Raw genomic sequence first — 24,729 nt, 5'->3', positions numbered from 1 at the left:
TGGTTTCATTAACTTATATTCTTTTCTTCTGTTTACTTTTGTTTTAATTTAATCTTATGTCTTCAGTATTTAATTTTTTTTGGTTTTTGGCTTTTTTTTGGTTTTTTGTTTTTTCAAGACAGGGTTTCTCTGTGTAACAATCTCGGCTGTCCTGAAACTCACTTTGTAGCCCAGGCTGGCCGTCAACTCACAGAGATCCACCTGCCTCTGCCTCCTGAGTGCTGGGATTAAAGGCGTGTGCCACCACTGCTTGCCCCTCCAGTGTTTAATTTATGTGTATGGGTATTTTGCCATATATGGCTGTCCATGACTTACTTGCTCATTGCCCACGGGCACCCGATCACCTCGTACTGTAGCTACAGGTGGTTGTGAGCTGACATGTGGTGCTGGGCCCTCTTTTAAGAACAGTGAATGTTCTTGCCAGCTAAGCCATCTCTCCAGCCCGTCACTAGCATTCTTTAATGAGATGAAATACAGCTTGTTAGTAGTCATGTTATACTTAGAGGTAGAAGCAGAGGCAGGGGGATATCTGTGAGTGTGAGGCCAGCCTTGTCTACATAGTGAGTTCCAGGACAGCCAGAGCTACCTATAGAAACTCTGTTTCAAAAAAACCAAAAAATAAAAAATAAAACTTTTAGTATTATCAATATCACTGTGTTTCATAGCTTCAAAATGGGCTTGGGAGATTGTAGGTATTAGTATTCTGCTACTTGTGTTTTTTTTTCAATTATTTTATTTTATTTTTTTGAGACAGGGTCTTTTTTATGTAACTCTGACTGATCTTGAGCTTGCTGTATAAGCCATTTGGCCTCAGATTTATGTTAATCATCCTGCCCCGCCCCCGAGTGCTTGGATTACAGGCATGTGCTACACTGGTGGTGTTTGATAATACATTGAAGACATGGTAAACATTCTTTATTTTTTGTTTTCTTTCTTTCTTTTTTTTTTTAGATAAAAACAGTGGTTCTCTAATTAACTCTGATATGATGGATAATAACAAGGAAGAGGTAAGTGAATTGGAAGCATTTTAAAGATTATTAATAATCAGCATATTTGTCTTTTGTGCTTCTAGTTTTAATATATATTAACATTTTAAAGTTATCATTGTGATAGTTTAATTTGGTTGTCAAGTTTGGTAAGGTGTTCATTTTTATCATAGTGTTCACTTTAGCAGTTTACTTGAGGTCAGAAAAGGCTTGCTATATTGATAAGAATTTAACTGTCATTATAGGGTATCAGTTTGAGGTACACATTGTGGAAATGGCTTTAGAATTTTGAGTTTTTTTTTTTTCCTGAGGCAGGGCTCTCTGTGTAGCCCTGGCTGTCCTGGAACTCATAGAGATCCACTTGTCTCTGCTTCCTGAAGGTGGAACTATGGGCATATTCTACCATGCCCTGCTGGTTGTAAAATTTTTCAAAACATGATATTCAGAGTTAGTAAACATTATCAGAATAACACACATGGAGGTCCTTCATCTTTCATGCAGGCTTGCATTTTAGAGAAAGTATTTTGTGTGTTCGAGAAGAATGGTACTTTTTGTAAATCCTTAAAAACTCCTGTCTCATAAATCTGATTACTTCTGCTCCTTTGTTTTATATTTGTTAGATCAGATGGAGGTCATGGGAAACATTGTATTCTTTCCCATATCCTTAGCTGGTAATTGTAATTATTTCCAGAGAATTAGCTCAGTGGTAGAGTGCTTTCATAGCAACATACACATATAAACACACACACACACACACACACACACACACACACACACACACACACACACACACACACACAACACAGCCCAATACCACAAAAAGACAAACAAAAAACCCCAGAAGGATCAGGCATGATAGCAGCCTCAGTACTCAGGAGCTAAAGTAGAGGCAGGTGGGTCTCTGTGTTGGAGACCAGCCTGGTCTGCATAGCATGTTCCAGGCCAGCTGGGGTTACATAGTGAGACCCTGTCTCAAAATAAAAAAAACCTCAACATCAATAAAAAGAAAATGGAAGAGCTGGGGTGTAGTTTAGTGTTAGAACACATGCTAGAGGTGATGCTTCTGGAGTCACTCCCCTATCAGTGCTGGAAGTTTGACTTGCTGGCTTGATCTTTTGTGCAGGGGACCTCAGTTGCTGTGAAGTACATTTTATTAAATGTATGAAATTTTCAAAGAATAAAACATCTTAATAAATGGAAGAGCATATGCTAGGGGTCTTGGGCTAAAAGCTCTAGTACCCTCACCCCCTTGAAAAAAAAGAGAGACAAATTTAATCTTCAGTCAAGGAAACCCGAGAGTAATGAGAATTAGTGGGTTTTGTTGCGGGCAGGGTGGGCTGGGGTGAGGGGCTGTTGGCGTTGGTGCTAAGCCTAAAACTTGGCAGCTTTACCAACCACTAAGATACATTCTCAACCTCAGAATTTGTTTCTGAAGTTCTTTGAAAGAAAGATTTTGGACATACAAAATAGTATTTTGTTATATTACTGTAAGAAAGCTCTTCCTACAGGAAGATGATTGATTATGTCGATGTTGTTGCTGGAAGAGTTTCCTCACCTTTATGTTTCTCCCCTTCATGTTTAGGGAACTAGCACCTCAGAAAAATCCAGATCTTCAGGATCTTCACGCTCAAAGAGGTGAGTTGATGTTAAAAGGAATAAAATGTTTTCGTTTTTTCTTTTTTCTTGCTTATTTGGTTTACTGTTTCTAAAAATATTTTTTTTTCTGAACTTACTTTAAGTGCTATTGTTTTTGTTTCTTTGTTTTTTGCTTTTTCAAGACAGGGTTTCTCCGTGTAGTTTTGGTGCCTGTCCTGGATCTCGCTCTGTAGACCAGGCTGGCCTTGAACTCACAGAGATCCACCTGGCTCTGCCTCCTGAGTGCTGGGATTAAAGGCATGCACACCTCCCAGCCAGTGCTATTGTTTTAAATAAACCATTCTATACAAATCGAAATGCTTAGTGATGCGTACTCTAATGCAATAAATTCTGTTAGATCTGTTATGCAGTTCCAGTCCAAAGGAAATTTTAGAGAATGATTTATATATTAGTGACCCTTTCAATATATAGTGCTTTACAAAGAAGAGAAATGTTGACTTTCTTTTGCAACAACGTGAGTTTTTAAGAGTTATGTGATGGCCAGGTTGTGGTGGCACACTCAGTAGGCAGAGGCAGGTGGATCTCTGTGAGTTTGAGGCCAGCCTGGGCTACAGAGTGAGTTCCAGAGAAGGCGCCAAAGCTACACAGAGAAACCCTGTCTGAAGGGGCGGGGGGAAGAGTTATGTGATGTTGTTTAACATGGGAAAGAGACATTATATTTGTACATTATAAGAAGTTCAAAGAGTGTTAAGATGTCTTTTTTCTTTTGAATTGCCAAACTATTCATAAGGACAGGATTTATTTATTTCCAGGTATATCTAAGACTCATGGGTGAGCAGCCCTTCTTAGAAATTTTCAGTGTGATACTACTTGATTTTGCCATTCCTTATGCAGTAGAACTGTCTCTTATTAAGCACAATTTACTTATTGTTGATTTATTCTCTAAAGTAGTGATGTAAAAATAATTTCCTTAAAAATCCACTTGTTACCAGAATATGTGTGTCTTCAGTCACAATCTTTAGTGATATGCTAAAGAGGAACTTGTTTCCACCAGTGACTCTGATGGCATCCTTGCTTGGGAGCTACTATTATATCTAAACATGTTAGTCATGGTCTTGGTATGTTGTCAGAAACGCCCAACTGTCCGAAACACCCATAATTCTATGAACTTAACTCTTTCATAGGAAACCTTCAATTGTGACAAAATACGTAGAGTCTGATGATGAAAAACCCATGGATGAGAATGTAAATGAAAAAGCTGCTAATGAGAATTCAGAAAATATTACTATGCAAAGCTTGCCAAAAGGTAATGCGTATTAATTTTTCACATGAAGTTAAATTGAAATGTATGTTAAGATGACCATTGTTATACATTGGTAGTGGTCTGGAAATGTATTAGTTTGGAAATTAAAATATATGTCATTTAGATTGAAAATGTGAGATAATTCAGTTAGTTTTGAAAAGAACAAAATCCAACATTTTTCCTTTCCTTTGGGTTTGTAATAAGGGGATGAGAAACTTTCCAAATTCCATTTGGATATGGAAGTAGGTTTAAAGGTTTAAGATACTAAGTTTTGACTTACTACATGTCAGTGTTCTTGCTTATTTAAAAATGTAATGGTTATTCCTGAAGACAGAAGCATTTTCTAGTCTACTTCATTCTTAGTGATTTCACTACTCCAGGAGCCTTTTGCGTGCTATGCCAGTATCACTGTCTTATACCCTGTCTTACTGCGTTTTGACATCCCCTACCTAAAAATGTTAACTGTTCTGTAGATTTAGGTGTATTTCTTGAAGGTATCCTTTAAACAATCCTTGTCACAGGCCTTTTGAGTGTTGTAGTCCTACTTGTGAAACATTATTGATTAGATTGGAGAGAAAAACTGCCAAGTGGAGGTCTTGGACTCTTCATTGTTCGAGACTGAGAGCTGTGTGATTAGCTGACTAGAGAATGATGAAGGTCTTGGTGATTTTTATGGTGTTTCAAATTGTCAACTCTTAGAGTTTGATTTTCCTTTGTTAAATAATATGTTCTAGTCTCAGCATATCTTTTATAGCAGTATTTACTAAACCTAATTCTCTGTTCATATTTATGCTTATGACTTTTTTCAATTATGGACGTTTGTTGAATGTGAGTATGAGAGTTAGGGCTTCACTTAACTAGGGTAAGTTAGGATAATTAGGAATTATAAAATGAAAAAAGAAGAAAGGTAGAAGAAGAAATTGATGGTGACTATCATTTATTTGGTTTTTGCAAATTATCTAGCAATCTTACTCATTTGTTTGGTGGCTGTCTGTAGAAGCAATTACTGTGGGAGTTTGAATCTAACGGCAGTTACTTTTGATTCTTGTGGAGTGTCACTGGAGTGCTTCCGGTCTAAGAACTAGTAAGCCAAACCTTTCTTTTAATGCTGCTGTAGTCGGAGGTTGTATATGATGTTACTGAGCTAAGCTTCATTTTATACTCCAACAAGGAGCTGTTTCATAAGCTTACATCTGGGTGACTATTTTCATTGTTACAGTACTGTATTGAATATACATAAGTCAGTGAATTTACTTCATTCAATCCTCTAAACCAGTGGTTCTTAACCTTCCTAATGCTACAACCCTTTAGTACAGTTCTTCATGTTGTGGTGACCCCCCCAACCATAAAATTATTTTCGTTGCTACTTCATAACTGCAATTTTGCTACTGTTATGAATCATAATGTAAATATCTGTTTTCTTGTGGTCTTAGGTGGAACCCCCCCTGAAAGGGTCGTTCAACACCCCCCACCTCAAGGGGTCATGACCAATAGGTTGAGAACTTTTGTCCTAAACAATGTGCTCTCCAGAAGTTAATGCTTCTGTGCTGTTAGAAGTTTAGGATCACATTCAGAGCTCAAGGGATTTTCTCTGCATTGGGCTGAGCAGCGCAGGTGTCAGCCTGGGCCTGCTTTAATCCAGTGCTAATAGGCATTCTTTCTGTCACTGCTTTGCTTCCGTTTAGAATAACCTTCCGGAAGTAACAGTTGAAATATTTTTCAATCTTGAGAACTCTTCTCTGATAGGATATACATGAAATGACTTATTTACAACTACCAGTTTTGGAGATATGGGTATTTAAATTTACCACAGTCTGTAAACTCTTCAATCCTCTGTGCCTCCCAGTTTTTTTTTTTTTTATTCACCCCCTGGACTTAAATATTCATTTACCAACTAGATGCTAATAATTTGCCAAAATCTGCTTGCTGAGTTACATCTTCCTGTGTTTCAGAGGGAACTCTTAACGACTCCCTGCTTTGACTTTCTTAATTGTTGCCAATAATGGCCACTTTAGTACTAAGCCCAGTAATGTAAGTAAAGGTTGAGACCTGGACCCCTTTTATGATGCTAGTTTGATTTGTTCTTTTCTCAGTTTGGAAGTTGTAGAGTTTATAGAAGGACAATCCTTCCAAAAAACATTTTCGTAGACACCAACAGATGATCTTATTCTTCAGTCTATTGGTAGACTACTTTAGCTCAAGTGTCTTAAAGCAAACTTCAGTTTAAAGCGCTTGAAGAACTTTGAAAGCTAAGGAAGCTTTGATGTACTACTATTGGGGAATTGTGTAGCCTAGGTACAGCATCAATAGAATGAACTTCACTGTTTCCCACCCCCACAAGCCCCTCCCACCAAAGCAATGTAAAAGAACTCTTAAAATCTTTAATAATTTCTTTTCTAATTTGGACTGTGAGAAAAATAGGATGTCTCCCCCCTTCTGCCAATTACTTTAGACTTTTTAGGGAACTTAGTTTGAATGTTCATTTCATAACAGCTTTTGTGATAGGCACTATAAACATTGTGAGCTGGGCTAAGGCTTTCTATCTGATTGACACATTTCTTTTAGTTCATAATACTTTCCCCTCCTCTTTTGATGATCTCTAAACTGCAACAAGTAATTTGATTGTTGACACCTGGCCCTTTTACTACTGCCCTGTGGTCCTTATACAAGTACTAAAAGCTTGACAGAAACAAACTATGTACCAGCAATGTTGGCTTTATCTGAACTGAAGTCTTGCACTTCACTTGCACATTTAATATGTGTAATTGGTTTTTTAAATGAAATCATTCTAGGTACAGTGATTGTACAACCAGAGCCAGTGCTGAATGAAGACAAAGATGATTTTAAAGGGCCTGAATTTAGAAGCAGAAGTAAAATGAAAACTGAAAATCTCAAAAAACGCGGAGGTAAATACAAGTGAAAATGAAACGAGTTTAAATTGCTGTCTATGACCATATTGGAAAATCTGATATGCTTACTAAAAATACCTCCACTTTTCTGCCCATTGTTTATTAAAAGCACTACTTAAAAATAACTTCTGTTTCTCTTTGCGCTCTGAAGCAGAAAAGGTTAAAGTCCATTTTTCAAAAACACCTTTGCCTTCAGTGGCTCTTAAGTTGTTGCAAGAAGCTTAGCATTTCCTCTCCACATACTGGTTCAGCCGCATAACGTGTCAGCCAGAATAGCATGAGATTGCCCTCCAGTGGAAGCAGTTTCAGAGCTGTGCAAAAAAATATGCCTGTGGCTTCCATGTAGCTTTATACATCATACTCGGAGCAATGCTATGTACAGCAATAGAGCACGGCATTAGGTATTACTTGGAGTACTTATTAAAAATACCAATCCCTTCATTCATGGCAAGCTAGAATTTCTGGATGAGGTCAACATTGTGCCTCGGTTTGTTATTCATGGACACTACAGTTGCATTGCAATAGTAAGTAGAAGAGATGGGAGTAGAGGCAATGAACCTCCTTCCGTCTGTCAGTTGCTGCCTCGCTCTTTGTCTTCCCTTGTATACACGGCCAGATTACCTAGCCATCTACAGCAAGAGAGCATCAGGAGAATTTACTTAGAAACCTATTACAGTTAAGCTTGTGTCCCGTTTTTTTGGGTGTAATTTTTAAATAGTGCCTATATATACTTTTTGGGCAGAATAACAGAGTCAAAATCTGTAATTATGAGAGGAATGAATCTCAAAAGTAGAACATGACAGTACATTTCCAAGTTAGTGTTATGGAAGTGTCCATTTAATATTGTTTATAATAATAATTGCTGAGATTCTTGAAGAAAATTTTAGATTTTTATTTGAATGGTATGATTATCTTGATAGAACTAATAAAATATTTTCTGTACTTAAATATTTTGTTAGGTTGCAGGTGAAAATCAAGAGACTGTTGTTTAGTCTTTTGTCCACAAGAGGGTGTTCAACCCCTTTTGAGTATAAAAATTATTTTCTGAGATTCTTCCAATTCATAATAGGGAAGCTGCCATTTCCACAACATAGGTTAACAAAGCTAAGGTACTATTCTTAAGCCTTAACAAGTACATTAAAAGTAATGGTAAGGAGCAGTATCATTGATTTCTTGTGATCATGGGTCCCATAGTGAAGTCAAATGACTGTGTACAGCATTGTATGAAGACTCATGTCTGGGTGGTGTCTTAGGAAGAGGCTCTAGAGCAGTCAGTCCCTGAAATGTGGATGCAGCTTCAAGGCAGAATAAAAGGAGGAGCCACTGTTGCTTGGGAGGGAATTCCTTGTGCCATTTTGAGACGCTGCTGGTGCTTGAATTTAGCAGACGTGTTGCTGGAATATTATTGGATGCTCTTTTGAATATTTATATCATGCTTAAGGGGTATGTATGTTTGTAGTAATATGGTAGTGCCTAAATAGTTCATGTTTATTTTCATCTCAGTGGTTTGCATGTCTAAGCTGTCAGGAATCTCACAGGAAATAAAATTTTAGGATTACTAATATAAATGTGTGAATAAACTAGTGGTTTGAGATAAAGGATGGCAGAGTAGTTCTAAAATGGAACTTGAATTTAGAATACTGTGAGGAATGTATACTTTGTATATAAAATAATAAATTAATTTGGAATAAAATTATGGCATAATAACAAAGCAAAAGAACATTTAAGGAACTTAAACAATCTTAGCCTGTTTTGATATACTTTGCCCAGTTAAATTGTTTAAAACATATATTGCACAATTTTTCTACATGGAAAAAAGAATTTTATTTTCTTTAAAACCACTAAAGCATATTGAGCTTATAAATGAAAATGCCTCTTCCATTTACACAGTTACAATCTTTAACATACTTCATAACTAGGAATTAAAAATTGAAACCTACATGTACAGAAACAAGTACATAAGCAAAGTAACATTTCAACATTTTACCATATATGCTTCAGCTCTCACTTAAGTAAAATATTGATTCAGTCCTACTTTCCTCCATTTTCCCTTCTTCCTACCCCACAGGTAATGATTCTCTTAAAGTTTTATGCATGTGCATGTATGTGCATGGTTAGCTATATCAGAATGTGAGTCAAAACCATTTTTAATTTTTGAAAAGTGTAATAGTATGCTCTTTATATGCTTTGGAAATGTATCCATGGCAGTAAATGCATGGTTTAGTTTCATGCTCTCCAATGTACTAGTATAACGGACTGCCATCTATGTCCCAAATAAGAAGTGGTAGCTAGCTTCATCTGTGATTCCTTTTGCACATGTTAGAAAAAGAAAATCTTCAAAAGGTCACCAAGTTTTAAAAAACTGATGTGTAATATGTACACAATAGCACATGGATGTTTAATGAATAGAATTTAACATTGGATGAATATTCAAACTACAGCTTTCATTTATGTTAAACCATTATTTAACATGAACAAGTACACTTTTTTTTCTTTTAAAAACTTAACAGACTACAAGTATCTAAGATGAAAAACATTGACACAGGACACTGATTTCATGTGTAAAAGCATATGTAGCAAGCCTTCAGATTCTCTTTTTATGAAAAAGTGTGATTGTGTCCTATACTTTAATTTTTAAAAATACCTACAAATAAAGATATACTAATATTTGCATCCATGGTGCCTTGGACCTTAAAACTAACAAAAATACAAAATACAAAATTAAATGGTGAGAAATATACATGGTGTTTTATCTTTTATTTAGGGGTAGATAGACAGTTACTTCCTACCAGTTGCCTCCTTTTTATTTTTGAATGTACACATTTGCACTGATTTACTTTGAAGGATAGTCTTACTATGTGATTTGGATCAAGGTCTTGGTTGCATATCATGATCAGCTGTAAAAAATTGTCCCTTTGAGTGTTTAGAGGTAGCAATTACTTTCTGTTTTCTGTCTCTATCTGTGTTTCTCTTAACTTTCTCTGTCTCTCTGTCCCTCTCTCTGTTTCTCTGTCTCTCTTTCTTTCTCTATTTCTGTTTCTTTCTTTCTTGAGACAGGGTATCACTATGTAGCTCAGGTTAGACTCATACTCCTGGGCTCAGGTGATTGAGTCTTTTGTCTCAGCCTCCCAAGTTGCTGGGATTCCAGGTCTGTGACTGTGGTGTTGTTTTTTTAAGATTCCTCCACTGGTTTGATATTCTCAGAACGAGAAGAACTCCCTTGGCATAACTAGGGATTAAGAGTAAAAAGTAGGGGCTGGAGAGATGGTTCAGTGATTAAGAGCACTGGCTGCTTGCTCTTCTAGAGGTCCTAGGTTTAATTTCCAGTATCCAGGTGGTTCACAGCCATCTTTAACTCTAGCTCCAAGTGATTGATTCCTTCTTTTGGCTTCTGAGAGTAACAGATATATATAGTGCAGGCATACTCCCATACACATAAATAATAATAGAAAATTTAAAAGAAAGAACGAGGCAGGTGAAGTTTTCTGCTTAGTTTTACTTGAAGAAGTTGTCTTTGTCTTGTTCTCCTGCAGTAAATATAAAGTAGAGGTCATCTCTCCCACCCTCTCAGACATTCTGCTTGCTAACAAGATTCTTATTTGCATTTGTTACAATGTCATATTTGCAAATAGTAGACATGATTGATAAGGGACAGGCTGTCAAGTAAGAAGGAAGGTAATTGGTGATTAGTAATGTTGAAGTAAATTTTGGAAATTGGTGACACCATAAATTACCCACTTTTTATGTACCATATTTGTAGGATATGTGCAAACAATTATATGTAAGAAGCCAAACCTTTATGGTCTGTCTAACTTAACTGTAGAATTGAAAAAGAATGTTCCAGCATTGCCACTTACTTTTTCATTCCCTAAGAACGGATACTGAATTTGCTTACAAGGCATTAGCAAATGAAAGAACTTGAATCTGTGTGTGGTGGTGTATGCCTATAATCCCAGCATTGGGGAGACTGTGGTAGGAGGGTTGTTGTGAGTTCCAGACCAGCATGGGCTACATTTCAAGAATGAGACCAGTCAGGGCTACATAGCAAGAACCTGTCTCAAAAAACAAAGAGCTTTTAACCTCATTTTAAGGATTTCTTTATGATATCTCTAGGTTATGTCAACTTGTAATTAGTGGGTTTTATATCTGTATGATGAATGTAGTTGGCATTTATGTCTCGGAATCTGCCAAGTTTGTTATGGTCTTTTAAAAGATCAATGAAATTAACCTTTTTAACCTGCATCCAAAATGCCATTTTCCTAGGGATTATGAGCTACATTATTTCTAATAAAAGTTTTAACATTCTGGCTAAGGCAAATATCTGTTTTTCTGTGAGTGTAAATATTTGAGGAATGATTACTCTTTCTTCCTAGAAGATGGACTTCATGGGATCGTGAGCTGCACAGCTTGTGGACAACAGGTCAACCATTTTCAAAAAGATTCCATTTATAGACACCCTTCACTGAAAGTCCTTATTTGTAAGGTATGTAAAGATTTGGTGATAAGGCTTTGCCTTTTGGAGGGCTCACAGTGTGTGAGGAATACAGATGTGTAGAAGGAACATCCTGAAAATGGCCATTATGTGAAAGATACTATGATTATAGGGCATATAGAAAGGAAGCTTGTGTCATTAGAACTTGGGTGATGCAAGTTGATACTTAAAATATGAGTACGAATTAGATTGCTTATAGTGGGATTAATGTAGCATCTTCTAGATGAGTGGCATGGTATTCAGAGATTGGGAGGTAAAGGGAGGAGCCAGATGTCTTTCAAAACCTCAGTTCCCTGTGTGTGCATACGTGGTTTAGAATTGTTTTCTTTTCTTTTCTTTCTTTCTTTTTGTTTTGTTTTTTTCGAGACAGAGTTTCTCTTTGTAGTTTTGGTGCCTGTCCTGGAACTCACTCTGTAGACAAGGCTGCCCTTGAACTCACAGAGATCTGCCTGGCTCTGCCTCCTGAGTGGTGGGATTAAAGTCTTATGCCTCCACCACCACCCGGCATAACTTTCTATCTTGCATATTCTACTTCTCAAAATCTCCATGTCAAACATATTTTTAATATGACTAGGAAGTACAAGGTTTTAAAGTGTTTCATATATGTTTATTATACCTTTTAAGAGTCTTTTGTGTACTTTTTTAAAAATGAGGAACACCCCAATTTATTTATTTATGTATTTACTTTTTTTTTTGAGACAAGGTTGTGTAGCCCTGGCTGTCCTGGAACTCCTTTTGTTTACCAGGCTGGCCTCAAACTCACAGAGACCTGCCTGCCTCTGTCTTCTGAGTTCTGGGATTAAAGGTGAGTGCTACCATGCCTGGCCAAGCACCCTGAATTTAATTTCAAATATCTATGATACTAAGGTTTCAGGATCTCCAGCTCATATTACATTAAGAGTTATTTTGTGTTAGCTTATTTCCTAATAAAAAGCTCCTACCTTCAGCCAGGAGTGGTGGTGTTGCACACCTTAATCCCAACACTTAGGCGGCACAGGCAAGTGGATTTCTCTGGATTCCAGAACAGACTCATTTAAATAGTGAGTTCCATGGCAGGCAGAAGGTCCACAGTTGAGATCCTGTCTCTAAAAAAAAGCCCTCTTTGAAGTGCAGAAGCAGGCCATATTTTCCTTGGTATGCTAGATCTTTACTGGCATGAATTTTTGATAGATCCTGACCTCCACAACTCCTAAGCTTAATTTTGTTCCTTACAGTATTTGTCATTCTTTTCTTGAGTACCTGTTGTTCAGTTTTAAGTTCTGATAGCCAAATCTTTTTACACTGGGTTCAACATTTCCTCTCTTACCTACCTGACTGCTGTTTTCCAGTTTTCGACGGGGTCTGTCTGTTGAGCACTGACCATTTCACTAATAACAGAAAATTTCCCTTTCCCTGTCCACTGGAAAGGAAGTAGGTTAATCAGACTTGGATTTGATTAATTGCTTTGCTTCTTAGACAGCAACATTAGGTATTAGATATTATTTACCTGTTAATGAACTTCAGACTTCCCCATCATATCTTCTACCTTGCATGGTAAATATTTTGAGATTTATTTGTTTGTTTGTTTGTTTTTCGAGACAGGGGTTCTTTGTGTAGCCCTGGCTGTCCTGGAACTCACTCTGAAGATTAAGCTGGCCTTGAACTCAGAGATCTTCCTGCCTCTGCCTCCCAAGTGCTTGAATTAAAGGTGTGCGCCACCACTCTCAGCAGTATTTAGAGATTTAAAGATAATGCAGGTGGTTAATTGTTTACTTGTAAACATAGTAACTGTTTATATATGCTGACCACTCAACATTTGAAGTCGCAAAAACATAATGTTTTTATGTAGAACTTTGATAGCTAGTTGTATGAAATTAGAAATGTTTACCAAATAGAATCTTTAATATACTTTTATGTAAAGACTAGTGTTTGTGATGACAAGAGAGATCCATTTCAAGGAATCAGTTTCTTGAGATAGTCGTATGTTTAAAAAAGAATGTTGAGTAGGACAGTGTTTTTGCTTTCATCGTCTAAACCATACACACCCCCTTCACATTTTTAATGACTTCAGAGTAACATTTGTGACTTGCATATTTTGAATAAATTTCCCCTTCCTCTCCTCTTTCACTAGAACTGCTTTAAGTATTATATGAGTGACGATATTAGCCGTGACTCAGATGGAATGGATGAACAATGTAGGTAGGTAACAAATTCTTCATTCAACATTAATGGTTGTCTACTTTGGGGTGATTATCAACTTCATTAGATTTGCGCTCCCTACCCCCAAAGACAAGGTTTCTCTGAGTCACAGCCCTGGCTGTTCTGGAACTCACTTTGTAGACTAGGCTGTCCTTGAACTCACAGAGATCAACTTGCCTCTCTAGTGCTGTCATTAAAGGCGTGCACCATCACTCCTGGCTTGTTTGCATCTTTTAAAATATAAAAAAAAATTTTTCAATCATATGTCTGTATATATGTGTGTCTGTGTGTGATTATGTGCAAGTATGTGCAGGTACCCTTGCAAACCAGACGTGTTGAATCTTTCTAGAGATGAAATTCCAGGCAGTTGTAAGCTGTCTAACATAGGTACTGGGAACCAAACTTTGTTCTCTTCACTCCTGAGCCATCTGTCCAGCCCTAGATCCATCTTTTGTAGTGTTTTCACTGCTGTGTTTAGTTGTTGGTTGTCCTTCCTCATAAACCCTTGTTTGTCTAGTTTTATAGGTTTTGTTTTGTTGTTGTTTTGTTTTGTTTTGTTTTTCGAGACAGGGTTTCTCCGTGTAGTTTTGGTGCTGTCCTGGATCTCGCTCTGTAGACCAGGCTGGCCTCAAACTCAGAGATCTGCCTGGCTCTGCCTCCCAAGTGCTGGGATTAAAGGTGTGTGCCACTGCCACCCGGCTAGTTTTATATTTCTGATGAAAGTAAGCAGGTGATCTAAATTATCACTGAAAATGCTGATGGAAAATTTTAATTCTTTTATCAGTAAAGACATTAAAATTAGTTTCACTGGAAATAACATTTTAATCCTTAAACCATTTCAGATGGTGTGCAGAAGGTGGGAACTTGATTTGTTGCGACTTCTGCCATAATGCCTTTTGTAAGAAATGCATCCTGCGCAACCTTGGTCGAAAGGAGTTGTCTACAATACTTGATGAAAACAATCAATGGTATTGCTACATTTGTCACCCCGAGCCTCTATTGGACTTGGTTACTGCATGTAACAGCGTGTTTGAGAATTTGGAACAGTTGTTGCAACAAAATAAGAAGAAGATAAAGGTTGACAGTGAAAAGAGTAGTAAAGTATGTGACCAAACATCCAAGTCATCTCCAAAGAAGACTAGTTCCAGTTGTAATGGAGAAGAAAAGAAATTAGATGTTTCGTGTTCTGCTTCTGTAACCTGCACTTACTCAGCACTAACTGTGCCCAAAGAAATGATCAAGAAGACAAAAAAACTGATGGAGACTACATCCAACATGAACTCCAGTTACATTAAGTTTCTGAAGCAAGCAGCGGATAATTCAGAAATGAGTTCTGCTGTGAAGTTACGTCAGCTTAAGGCTTTTAAATCTGTGTTGGCTGATATCAAGAAAGCTCATCTTTCATTGGAAGAAGATTTGAATTCAGAGATCCAAGCTTTGGATGCTGTACACAAAGAGAAAAATACCAAAGAGCTTAAAATCACAGATGCAAAGCCCGAAACAAAAGTACGAAAGGGGGAGAAATCATGTACTGCAGAAAAGAAAGATTTTTTGAAGCTAGATGCTAGATCATCAATAAAGGTGACAGACAGTGAGCACACCCCAGGAGAAGAGCACAAAGCAAATAAAAGTGCTAGTGGTGAACAGAAGAGTTCGGGTAGGAAAGAAGGACCTCAGTATGAACCTACTAACACTTCTGAAGACTTAGACATGGATATTGTGTCTGTTCCTTCCTCAGTTCCTGAAGACATTTTTGACAGCCTTGAGAATGCTATGGAAGTTCAGTGTTCAGCTGATTATCAAGGAGATGGTAACAGTGGGACCGAGCCAGAACTGGAGAGCTCATCTCTAAAACTTAACACTTCTTCAAAAGACAGCGGAGGAGGAAGTATTAAGTCAAAAATGGCAGTCAGAGTAAGAAAAGAGTTATATGTTAAACTCACCCCTGTTTCCCTTTCTAATTCCCCAATTAAAGGTGCTGACTGTCAGGAAGTATCACAAGAGAAGGATGGCCGTAAAAGTTCTGGGGTGACCCCCAACTCAGAGAAACGTGAACTGGAAGAGGAAAATAGTGATAATGAACATTCAGTTGAAAATGACGTTGCATTACTTTTAGAAGAATCTGATCTTCGAAGGTCCCCACGTGTAAAAACTACACCGTTGAGGAGGCAAACAGAATCGAATCGTGCAATATCAAATTCAGATGAAGAAAGCAATGAAACTATTAAAGAAAAACAAAAGCTGTCAGTTCCAGGAAGAAAAAAGGATAAGCGAAATTTTTCTGACGGTGCTGCCGAGAACCCTAAAGCTCATAAGTTTCCCAGAGCTAAGCAACCGGGGATTGTGGATCAGAATTCAGATTCCGATGAAATGCTAGCAGTCCTTAAAGAGATAAGCCAGATGAGTCACAGTTCTTCTTCAGACACTGACATTAATGACATACAGATGAATCATAAAGTTGAAACAGGGAAAGATGATAATGGAAAAAGGAAACGGAAAAACTCTACTTCTGGGTCAGATTTTGACATTAAAAAAGGAAAGTCAGCTGAAACCTCTATTATCTCAAAAAAGAAACGCCAAAACTACTCAGAGTCCTCTAACTATGACTCAGAGGTAGAGAGAGAGATAAAAACCATGAGCAAAATTGGGGCTGCCAGAGTAGCTAAAAAAAGTGTTTCAGATAAAAAAGAACGTGACTTTTCTGAAGATGAGAAACAGAGCAAAAAAGTAGTGGATAATGAAGGGCAGGAAAGAGTGAGGACTGTAAAAGAGGGCTTGTCTGGTGCCACTGGGGATGCTGAAGGCAAACAGGGAGATCGTTTGTCTGCAGTGGAAGGTTCAGTTGAGAAAGGCAAGGGTACAGTGGGATCCAGAGAGGTGCTTTGTACGAGGCAGCAGCCAAGTGTTTCCTCCGATGGTGCGGAAAAGCCTTCAGGAGGAGAGGAGGATGTAAATTCGGATGACAAAAGAGTTTCTAACCCTAAAATAAAGAGTAAATATCTGAGAACCAGACCATGTAGAAAAGTACGGCGTGCTGCTTTGGACATTACTGATAGATTTCCAAAGAAAGAACAGAGTGAGGAATCTTCTGAAGGTGAGAAGAAGCAGAGCAGACAGGAAACTGGAGCGAGAGGAAAGAAAACTACAGACTTAAAGGAAGAAACAATTAAGCCAGAGCAACAGTATGAGTCTTCCTCTGATGGGACTGAGAAATTGCCTGAGGGAGAAGAAATGGGTCATTTTTCTCCAGGCCTAAAGCAAATCAAGAATGACAGCACTGATGCAGAGAAGACAGGCAGAAAACTGAAAGAGAAGTCATCGACAAAGAAGGAGGACACATCTGATGACGTGGGTCAGTTGCCAGGGAAAGGAGATAGTTGTGACTCTTCAGAAGATAAAAAGAACAGGAATAGAGGGCCTCGGAGAGAGAAGAAGAAATCCAGCTTGCCTGCAAAGAGATCAGGGAAGAGGCCAGAGTGTTCCTCATCAGATACTGAGAAATATTCCTTGAAAGGAGAGCGTTGTGACTCTACTGATAAGAGACCGAAAAGAACTGAATTGAGAGAAAGAAGAAATTTAAATTCCAAGAGAAATACCAAGGAAATACAGAGTGGTTCATCTTCTTCTGATGCTGAGGGAAGTTCAGAAGATACTAAAAAGCGGAAGAAACAAAGAACTTCAGCGAAAAAGAAGACAGGCAATGCCAAGGCAAAAAGAAGAAACTCCTTAAGAGCGAGTACTAAACGGAAGCAGGCCGACATTACCTCTTCATCTTCTGATATAGGAGATGACGATCAGAATTCTGCCGGCGAGGAGAGCAGCGATGAACAGAAAATAAAGCCTGTGACTGAAAATCTAGTGCTGCCTTCACACGCTGGATTTTGTCAATCTTCAGGTACGCAAGAATAAATTCCAACTCTAGAATTGGTAATCTGCCCCCTCTGTGATAACCATATTGTTTAATTTTCTCTACGGTGAAATTCAGAGTTCCTGTTGAGGAAAAGTCCATTTAAAATTGATTTAGACCTTTACTGTAGATATTTCTCTATTTACTTCTATGGCATCATTGCAGGACATTTCAGGTATTGTCAGTATTTGTCAAGCACACCAAGTTTGTTGGATAAACACCAGAATTATTTTGTTAGTGTTCATTGTGTGTCTTTGGAATAATGTACAGTAATTTAAGAAAGATAATAAAGTTGATGCTGTTACCAAACCTGGGGTTACAGTCTGTATGCCAAGAAGCTAAGTTTTGCTATCTGATGTTTCCCACAGGCCAACTAAAACAGTATAATTTATAGTAAAAAGTCAAAATAGATTTATTCACAGTGACCACATTAGGAAGAAGGATAGAGATCCAGTGACACCCCCCGCCCCCCATGTTTCAAGTGTTGAGGTGAGATTAAAGTTTGTAGAGGGCCAGGCATACATGCATATCTAAGAAGTCTTGGTCAAGGTGTAGTCCCACCTGCTGTTGACTCATCAATTAGGCTTCAGCCAGTCTTCTCCTACAAGGCAGTGCTTTTTTTGTTCGTTTTGTTTTTTTGTTTTTGTTCTTTTTAAAATATGGAACTCTTCGTGTGTGTGTGTGTGTGTGTGTGTGTGTGTGTGTGTACCTTGAGCAGGGCCAATGCTAATCTTCTCTGTATCATTCCAATCTTAGTATATGCACTGCTGAAGCGAGCACATACAAGGTCCTGTGACAAGTGGAACTTCTTTTCCTACAGACACGTTCTCCCTGTGGATACTAGCTTTTTCCTTCTCCTCGCATGAGATGTCTAAGGGAATTGGAAATTCCTTGGGATCTATTGTTCAGTAGTTAGCTTGAGCGGCACAACTGTCCCCATCTTTATTCTGCCAGGCTGGTTATGTCAGTAGTTTAGTAGGTATTTCTTCATGCAGTGGTGGTGAGTGCTTGATACTGGTATAGCGTGGCATATAGAAGTTTTGACTTGCTTTCCTATGAGAGTTTGTTTTTTTTAAATCAAAGCATAATTTTATGTTCCATCAAGTTCCTTGAAATATTTTTGTTTTAAAGATGGGCTCATATGCCAGGCAGTGGTTGTGCACACCTTTAATCCCAGCACTCGGGAGGCAGAGCCAGGTGAATCTTTGAGTTCGAGGCCAGCCTGGCCTATAGAGTGCGTTCCAGGACAGCCAGGGCTACACAGAGAAACCCTGTCTCAAAAAAACAAAAACAAAAAAAAAAAAAAAAGATGGGCTCATATATACAAAGCTGGCCTTGAACTCAGTCTAACAAAGTTCGCTGAGGATGATCACTATCCAGTTGTTCCTAATCATCACATCTGGCTCTCTGAAATAATTTGTTTTGATAGTAGATAGTGATCATTCCCAGGCCTTTGTGTACACTAGACTAATGCTTTAACACTGAACACCTAAACAATTGAAATTCACTTTATTATAATTTCTTTCCTCATCAACTAGTATTTAATGGTATGAAAAGATATTTCTCTTTTAAAAACACTATCAAAATAAAGGAAAAAGAAAAATCCCCAAATTACCCACCCTGATGAATTAGATTTAGATCAACTTGTTCTTAATACCAAGAAACTTTTTTTTTGTTTTTTTTAGTCAGGATTTCTCTGTGTAACTTTGTAGCTTGTCCCAGAACTCACTCTGTAGACTAGGCTGGCCTTGGACTCTCAGAGATCCTCCTGCCTCTGCCTCTGCCTCCCAAGTGCTGCGATTAACTATCTCCCAGTGAAAAGGAATTTTTAATATTTAATTTTTATTATAGTTTTAAGAAAGTCCCTTGACTGCTATATGTGCATTGGTTAATTGTATTGTTTATTTTTTAATTAGTTAAGACATTGTCAAGAATATTTAGAATTATTAAATATATAAATTTCATAGAAAACTGTTTCCAGTATAGGCAAAATCAGAAGAATTTCCTCTTTATTCCTTATGAGTTTCTCATTTATTCCAGCTTTTTAAATAAAACTAACTTCAGTCTTATTTTTTAAAAAAACCTAATTTATGGGACATTTAATAAAGCTCTTGAAGTGGTTTGATGTGCTACCACAAAATCAAACACTGTTTCTACAATGAAATATTTGAGTGTTCACACTCAGGAATTAACATTTTCAGATCAGGTTTTCCTGTCAAATGAGACTCTTTTTTTCCAACTTCCGAACTGTAGATAAAGAATTGTGGACTTGTATTAAAAATAGATCTAGGGGCTGGAAAGATGGCTCAATAGTCCAAAGCACCCATTGCTCTTCCAGAGAACTACAGTTCAGTTCTAGGGAGTTACATTGAGTGAATCCCAGCTACCTGTAAGTCCATCTCCAGGAGGTCCGAGTTCTCTGGCCTTCATGGCCATGTGCACAAACATGCATGTACTCATGCAACAGCCAGATACGCATAGTTTTCAGAAACACAAGATATAATAGTTACTTTGATGGTTTAGGTATCAGGTTAGTTAGGAAAAACCCTATTAAAGATCAGAATGTAAGAATGAAAAGTTATTAGCTTATTACTGTATGGAGTGTTAACACTAGCAAATCATAGGTAATTGATCCCATCTTAAATTCTTCAAGATTGGCTTCTGTGATTAAATAGCTTCCCTGGTGAATTCTGCACATTTAATTAAAATGTTTTGCTGATTTTATTTCCTAAATGTATTCTCTCTTGAGTTTAAATAACATGTTTTCTCTCTCTCTCTCTCTCTCTCTCTCTCTCTCTCTCTCTCTCTCTCTGTGTGTGTGTGTGTGTGTGTGTGTGTGTGTGTGTCCTGAATGTTGGGGAGTCCAGTGCCTCTCATGTGTCATGGGCAAGTGCTCTACCACTGAGCTACATACCTAGTGATTTGACATATGTTAGACATTCTGTTTCCCTTTTTAATTACTATTTTGCTTGTTTTGCCTGCACGTATGTCTGTGCACCACATATGTGCGTGGTGCTCCTGGGTGCTGGAAGGTGACTTCAGATCCCTTGGACCTGGAATTACAGAAGTTTGTAAGCCACTGTGTGGGTACTGGGAGTCAAACTCGGGTCCTCTGCAAGAGCAGTGAGAGCATGAAGTGTCCTTAACTTCTGAGCCATCTCTCCAGACCCATCATTTATTTATTTTTCATGTTGTATAAGACAAGGTCTTGCTGTAATAGCTCTGACTGGCCTGAAACTCTATGCAGACTGGAGCAGCCTCAAAATTGTAGTAATCTTCCTGCTTCTACCTCTTGAGTACTGAGGTTATGGGTTTGTACCACCATGTCCAACAGAATGTTTTTATTTATCTTATGTTTGGAATTATTAATATTTCATGTAATAAGTAATATTATTCATTAGACCGTAGAAGTTGGCACATGTGACAAATACCTCATGAATGCATTTCCTAGTAATCCCATAATTTAATACTAACCTAGATGATTATGTTCCATTTTCATACTAGAACCTTGATGTGGAGAGCTGTGGGCTGATTAAATATTAGGGTTATATATCCAAAAAAGCTTGAGTATCTGTCTCTTAATCAGAAGCTAATCTTTCAACAGTTTGAAACAAACCTTGTTGCTTGTGAATTTCTTAGGACCAAGTGGAACACTTGGGATAAAGAAATGGAAGATAAATTTGCTAGGGAATTTATCCCACCAGAACCTGGGCTTTGTCAATTGAAACACACAAACAGAATAGAATATAAAAGGTCTTGAAGATAAACACTATGCACAAAATACTGGTTTTTTTTTTCCAAGATAAACTTAGGTATGAGCCACTGATAAAACACATTGCTTAAGAATTTACTTGTGCCGGGCGGTGGTGGCGCACGCCTTTAATCCCAGCACTGGGGAGGCAGAGCCAGGCGGATCTCTGTGAGTTCGAGGCCAGCCTGGGCTACCAAGTGAGTTCCAGGAGAGGTGCAAAGCTACACAGAGAAACCCTGTCTCGAGAAACCAAAAAAAAAAAAAAAAAAAAAAAAGAAAAGAATTTACTTGTATCAGGGCAGTGGTGGTGCACGCCTTTAATCCCAGCCCTTGGGAGGCAGAGGCAGGTGCATTATGATGTATCACGAATCTTAAAAGGTTTTATTAATAAAAAACAAACCCCAAACCTGGAGCCAGGTATTGGGGTGAACGCTGAAAGACCAGAGAAAGAGAACAGGCCACACCTACCTCACCTCGACAACTTCTCAGCTGATCCTGTTTCTTCAACTGGAAGCCTCTGAGTCCTCATCCAAATGGATCTCAGCTGCTAAAAGCCTAAAAGCTTAACCAGGCTCTAATTCCTGGTCCTCATGCCTTAAATACCTTTCTGCTTTCTGCCATCACTTCCTGGGATTAAAGGCGTGTGTCACCATGCCTGGCTGTTTTCAGTGTGGCTTTGAACTTGCAGATCCAGATGGATCTTTGCCTCCCAAATGCTAGGATTAAAGGTGTGAAGGCCACCATTTTCTGTCTATGTAGGTAGCAGCTGTTCTGTTCTCTGACCCCAGATAAGTTTATTAAGGTGCACAATATTTGGGGGAACACAATATCACATTTCCCCATTTTTGTCTAAAATTTAAAAAAGCTTAAAACTAATAAAAGAAAAACTATATCCAATAAATATATACAATATATACAGTCAAGAATTACATTAACAATGTCTAGTCCATTAACATTTGACAGATTCAGACAAAAAAATTCCATTATATATATTAACAATGTCCAGTCCATTAATATTTGACAAATTGTATGAGTATGAGGCCAGCCTGGTCTACAAAGTCAGTTCCAGTACAGCCAGTGCTACACAGAGAAACCCTGTCTTGAAATACAAAACAAAACAACAAAAAAGAATGATACCTTGACTCTTAAAGAAAAAATAAAATTGAGAAAGCCACAGTGGGAGCTATAATGGTAAATGAGCTATTGAATATTTCATGGAAAAATTTAGACGAATTTGTGGTATTTGAACTTGACTTTGAAGTTTACATCACCATTTAGACAGTAAAGGGGCTTACATCAGCTGGCATGATCGTAATAGTTTATAATGCCAGCACCCCAGAGGCAGAGGTCGAATCACTGCAAGTGATCTGAAGTTGTTATGGGTGACATTGCAAATTATTGATCAAGCAGGGCTAAAAAGTGAGACCCTGTCTCTAAAAAAGAGGGATTGAAGGTAATATAGCTAGTTTTACGTTGTTTCAGTATTGTTCTGTTCAAGTGGGATGTTTACTGGGTTAGCCTGAGAGTTACTTTTGCCTTTCTGCATTGCATATTTCTATCCTGAATCTGTAGGTATCCATCCATCCCTTCCTCCGTGTTAGGCTTCGGTTCCTTGCGTACACTAAGCAAGTACTGTGCCTCTGAGCTATATTACTCAGCCCAAACTCTGTGTCCTTTATAAATATTTTCCTCCATTTTCTCCTACCATAATGTTGTGGAAAAATTGCAAAGAAAAAGAGAAAAGGGGTTTCAGATATTCTCTTTACTGGATTTCCTCACTAGTGATAACTTGTATAACTAATACAGTGCCAAATCCATTGAAATTGAAGACTTATTTAGATTTCAGTATGTTTTAAAACATTATTATTTATGTGTATGTTTGTGTGTCTGTGCATTTGTGTGAGTGTCCACAGAGATCAGAAGGGGTGTTAAATCGCCTGGATCTGGAGCTAACAGGCAGTTGTGAACTGCCTGATAAGGGTGCTAGGAACTGAACTCCAATCCTGGTAAAGAGCAGCAAATACTCTTAACCACTGAGCCATCTCTCCAGCCCCTTTGGTGTTTTTGTTTTGTTTTTGTTCTTTCTTTTTCTTTTTTGAGACAGGTCTCACTGTATAACCTTAGCTGGCCTAGAACTTACTATGTAGACCAGGTTGGTTTTAACTCAAAGAGATCCTCTTGTGTCTGCTTCTCGAGTGCTGGGGTTAAAGGTGTACACCACCATGCTTCTTAGCCTTTTGATAGCCCAAGATGGCCTCAGATTTATGATCCTCTGCTTCTGCCTGTCTAGCGCTAAGATTACTGGTGTGAGCCTCCCTATCTGGTTTGAATTCAGCAGTTGTATATGTATATTCATTCCCCACCCACCGCGCGCGCGCGCACATATCTGTGTGTGTGTGTGTGTGTGTGTGTGTGTGTGTGTGTGTGTGTGTGTGTGTGTGTGTCTTGTGTGTAGCTCTTTAAAACTTCAACACAGCAAAGATGCCCAAATGTTTCATTATTATAATAGCCACTTCCCTACTCACTGTAGATTCTCCTTTCCTTGTCTCCATTATTAATTAATTTGCTTAATTTGAGATTGGTATTTATTGTGAGCTTTCCCCTCTCTTTGTAATGTCCTTTACATCTTCCGTACATTTCAGAATTCATAGTGAACATCAGCATAATTAACCCTAAGTGCTTTGGCATGAATAATATTAGCTAGAGTTTAGTATTTAATTTGTTATTTTAAGGTAAAATTTTTGTACAGTGACACACCAAATTCTAGTCCTCCTGCCTTTTTTCTCTTTTTGCTATGTTGGGGATGGAATCTGGGACCTTGTTAATAATAGAGTAGTGTTCTACCACGGAACTACAACCTCAGCCATCTCCTTAGATTTTAAATAAAAAGAATAGAACTTTGAAAAATGAAATAAGTCTTAGTCCATTTGAATGTCTTTTTGAGTGCTTCAAGTTGTAGATTTTTTTAAGGATTCAAAGTGTGTTTTTCAGTTACTTGGCATTACCAAATTAGAAGCAGTTTTGTTACTCTTAAGTGATACCAGATAAAATGGACCTTGTTAACTTTAAACTTTCAGTGGATTAATATAATTACTGTAACAAGAAACTACTGGTAATGGTGGCAACTAATAATCATTTCTAAAAAGGCTGCCCTTTAAAATTCTTGTGCTTTGAAAGGAATCTTTAGACATACAAGATCCTTCATAAAATCCTTTTATGCTTTTTAATCAACATTCCCTGTACTTACTTTTAGATTTCAGCAGTTTTGTATAGAATCTACTAGTTTGCTCTAGCATTGTTGAATTTCAGTTCTATTTTACACAGTTTTACTTGTATAGAGAATTCAAAGCTAATTTTAAGTACACTTCTTCCCCCAAGGAGATGAAGCCTTACCTAAATCAGCGCCTGCCACAGTGGATGATGACGACGACGACAATGATCCTGAGAATAGGTATGATTCCATCTGTCAGGACTTAAGATTATAGCACACCCTAAGCGTGGGCACAAACAGCGACACCGCAACAGCAAGCAGGTTGTAAAACCCAGGAGTTCCTGCCTTAGAAAGACTCATGCACAGTCTTCTTGCAAGTGTGAAAGAAAGGCCAGA

At 37.9% G+C, this 24,729-nt stretch overlaps 1 protein-coding gene and 1 pseudogene across 8 annotated transcripts in view; one reads left to right on the top strand and one right to left on the bottom strand.

Annotated features, from left to right (window-relative positions):
• The window catches only part of Atrx (ATRX chromatin remodeler), a 188,969-nt gene that overhangs the window by 60,279 nt on the left and 103,961 nt on the right, over nucleotides 1-24,729 (top strand). For 5 of the 8 annotated variants that reach the window (XM_052734570.1, XM_052734600.1, XM_052734610.1 and 2 more), the window contains 8 exons: nucleotides 952-1,007; nucleotides 2,569-2,621; nucleotides 3,767-3,888; nucleotides 6,678-6,791; nucleotides 11,168-11,277; nucleotides 13,397-13,464; nucleotides 14,307-17,359; nucleotides 24,501-24,573. In XM_052734570.1, coding sequence (XP_052590530.1) covers nucleotides 952-1,007; nucleotides 2,569-2,621; nucleotides 3,767-3,888; nucleotides 6,678-6,791; nucleotides 11,168-11,277; nucleotides 13,397-13,464; nucleotides 14,307-17,359; nucleotides 24,501-24,573 — 3,649 coding nt within the window. The remainder of the gene's footprint in view (nucleotides 1-951; nucleotides 1,008-2,568; nucleotides 2,622-3,766; nucleotides 3,889-6,677; nucleotides 6,792-11,167; nucleotides 11,278-13,396; nucleotides 13,465-14,306; nucleotides 17,360-24,500; nucleotides 24,574-24,729) is intronic. The other 3 variants (XM_052734576.1, XM_052734627.1, XM_052734580.1) reach the window with 3 other exon arrangements.
• Nucleotides 18,025-18,151, bottom strand: LOC128117979 (uncharacterized; annotated as a pseudogene).

The sequence above is a fragment of the Peromyscus californicus genome, unplaced genomic scaffold (genome assembly GCF_007827085.1).
Source record: "Peromyscus californicus insignis strain IS unplaced genomic scaffold, ASM782708v3 Scaffold_10__1_contigs__length_136768540, whole genome shotgun sequence".
NCBI lineage: Eukaryota > Metazoa > Chordata > Mammalia > Rodentia > Cricetidae > Peromyscus > Peromyscus californicus.
This window is presented reverse-complemented; position numbering and strand designations above follow the sequence as displayed.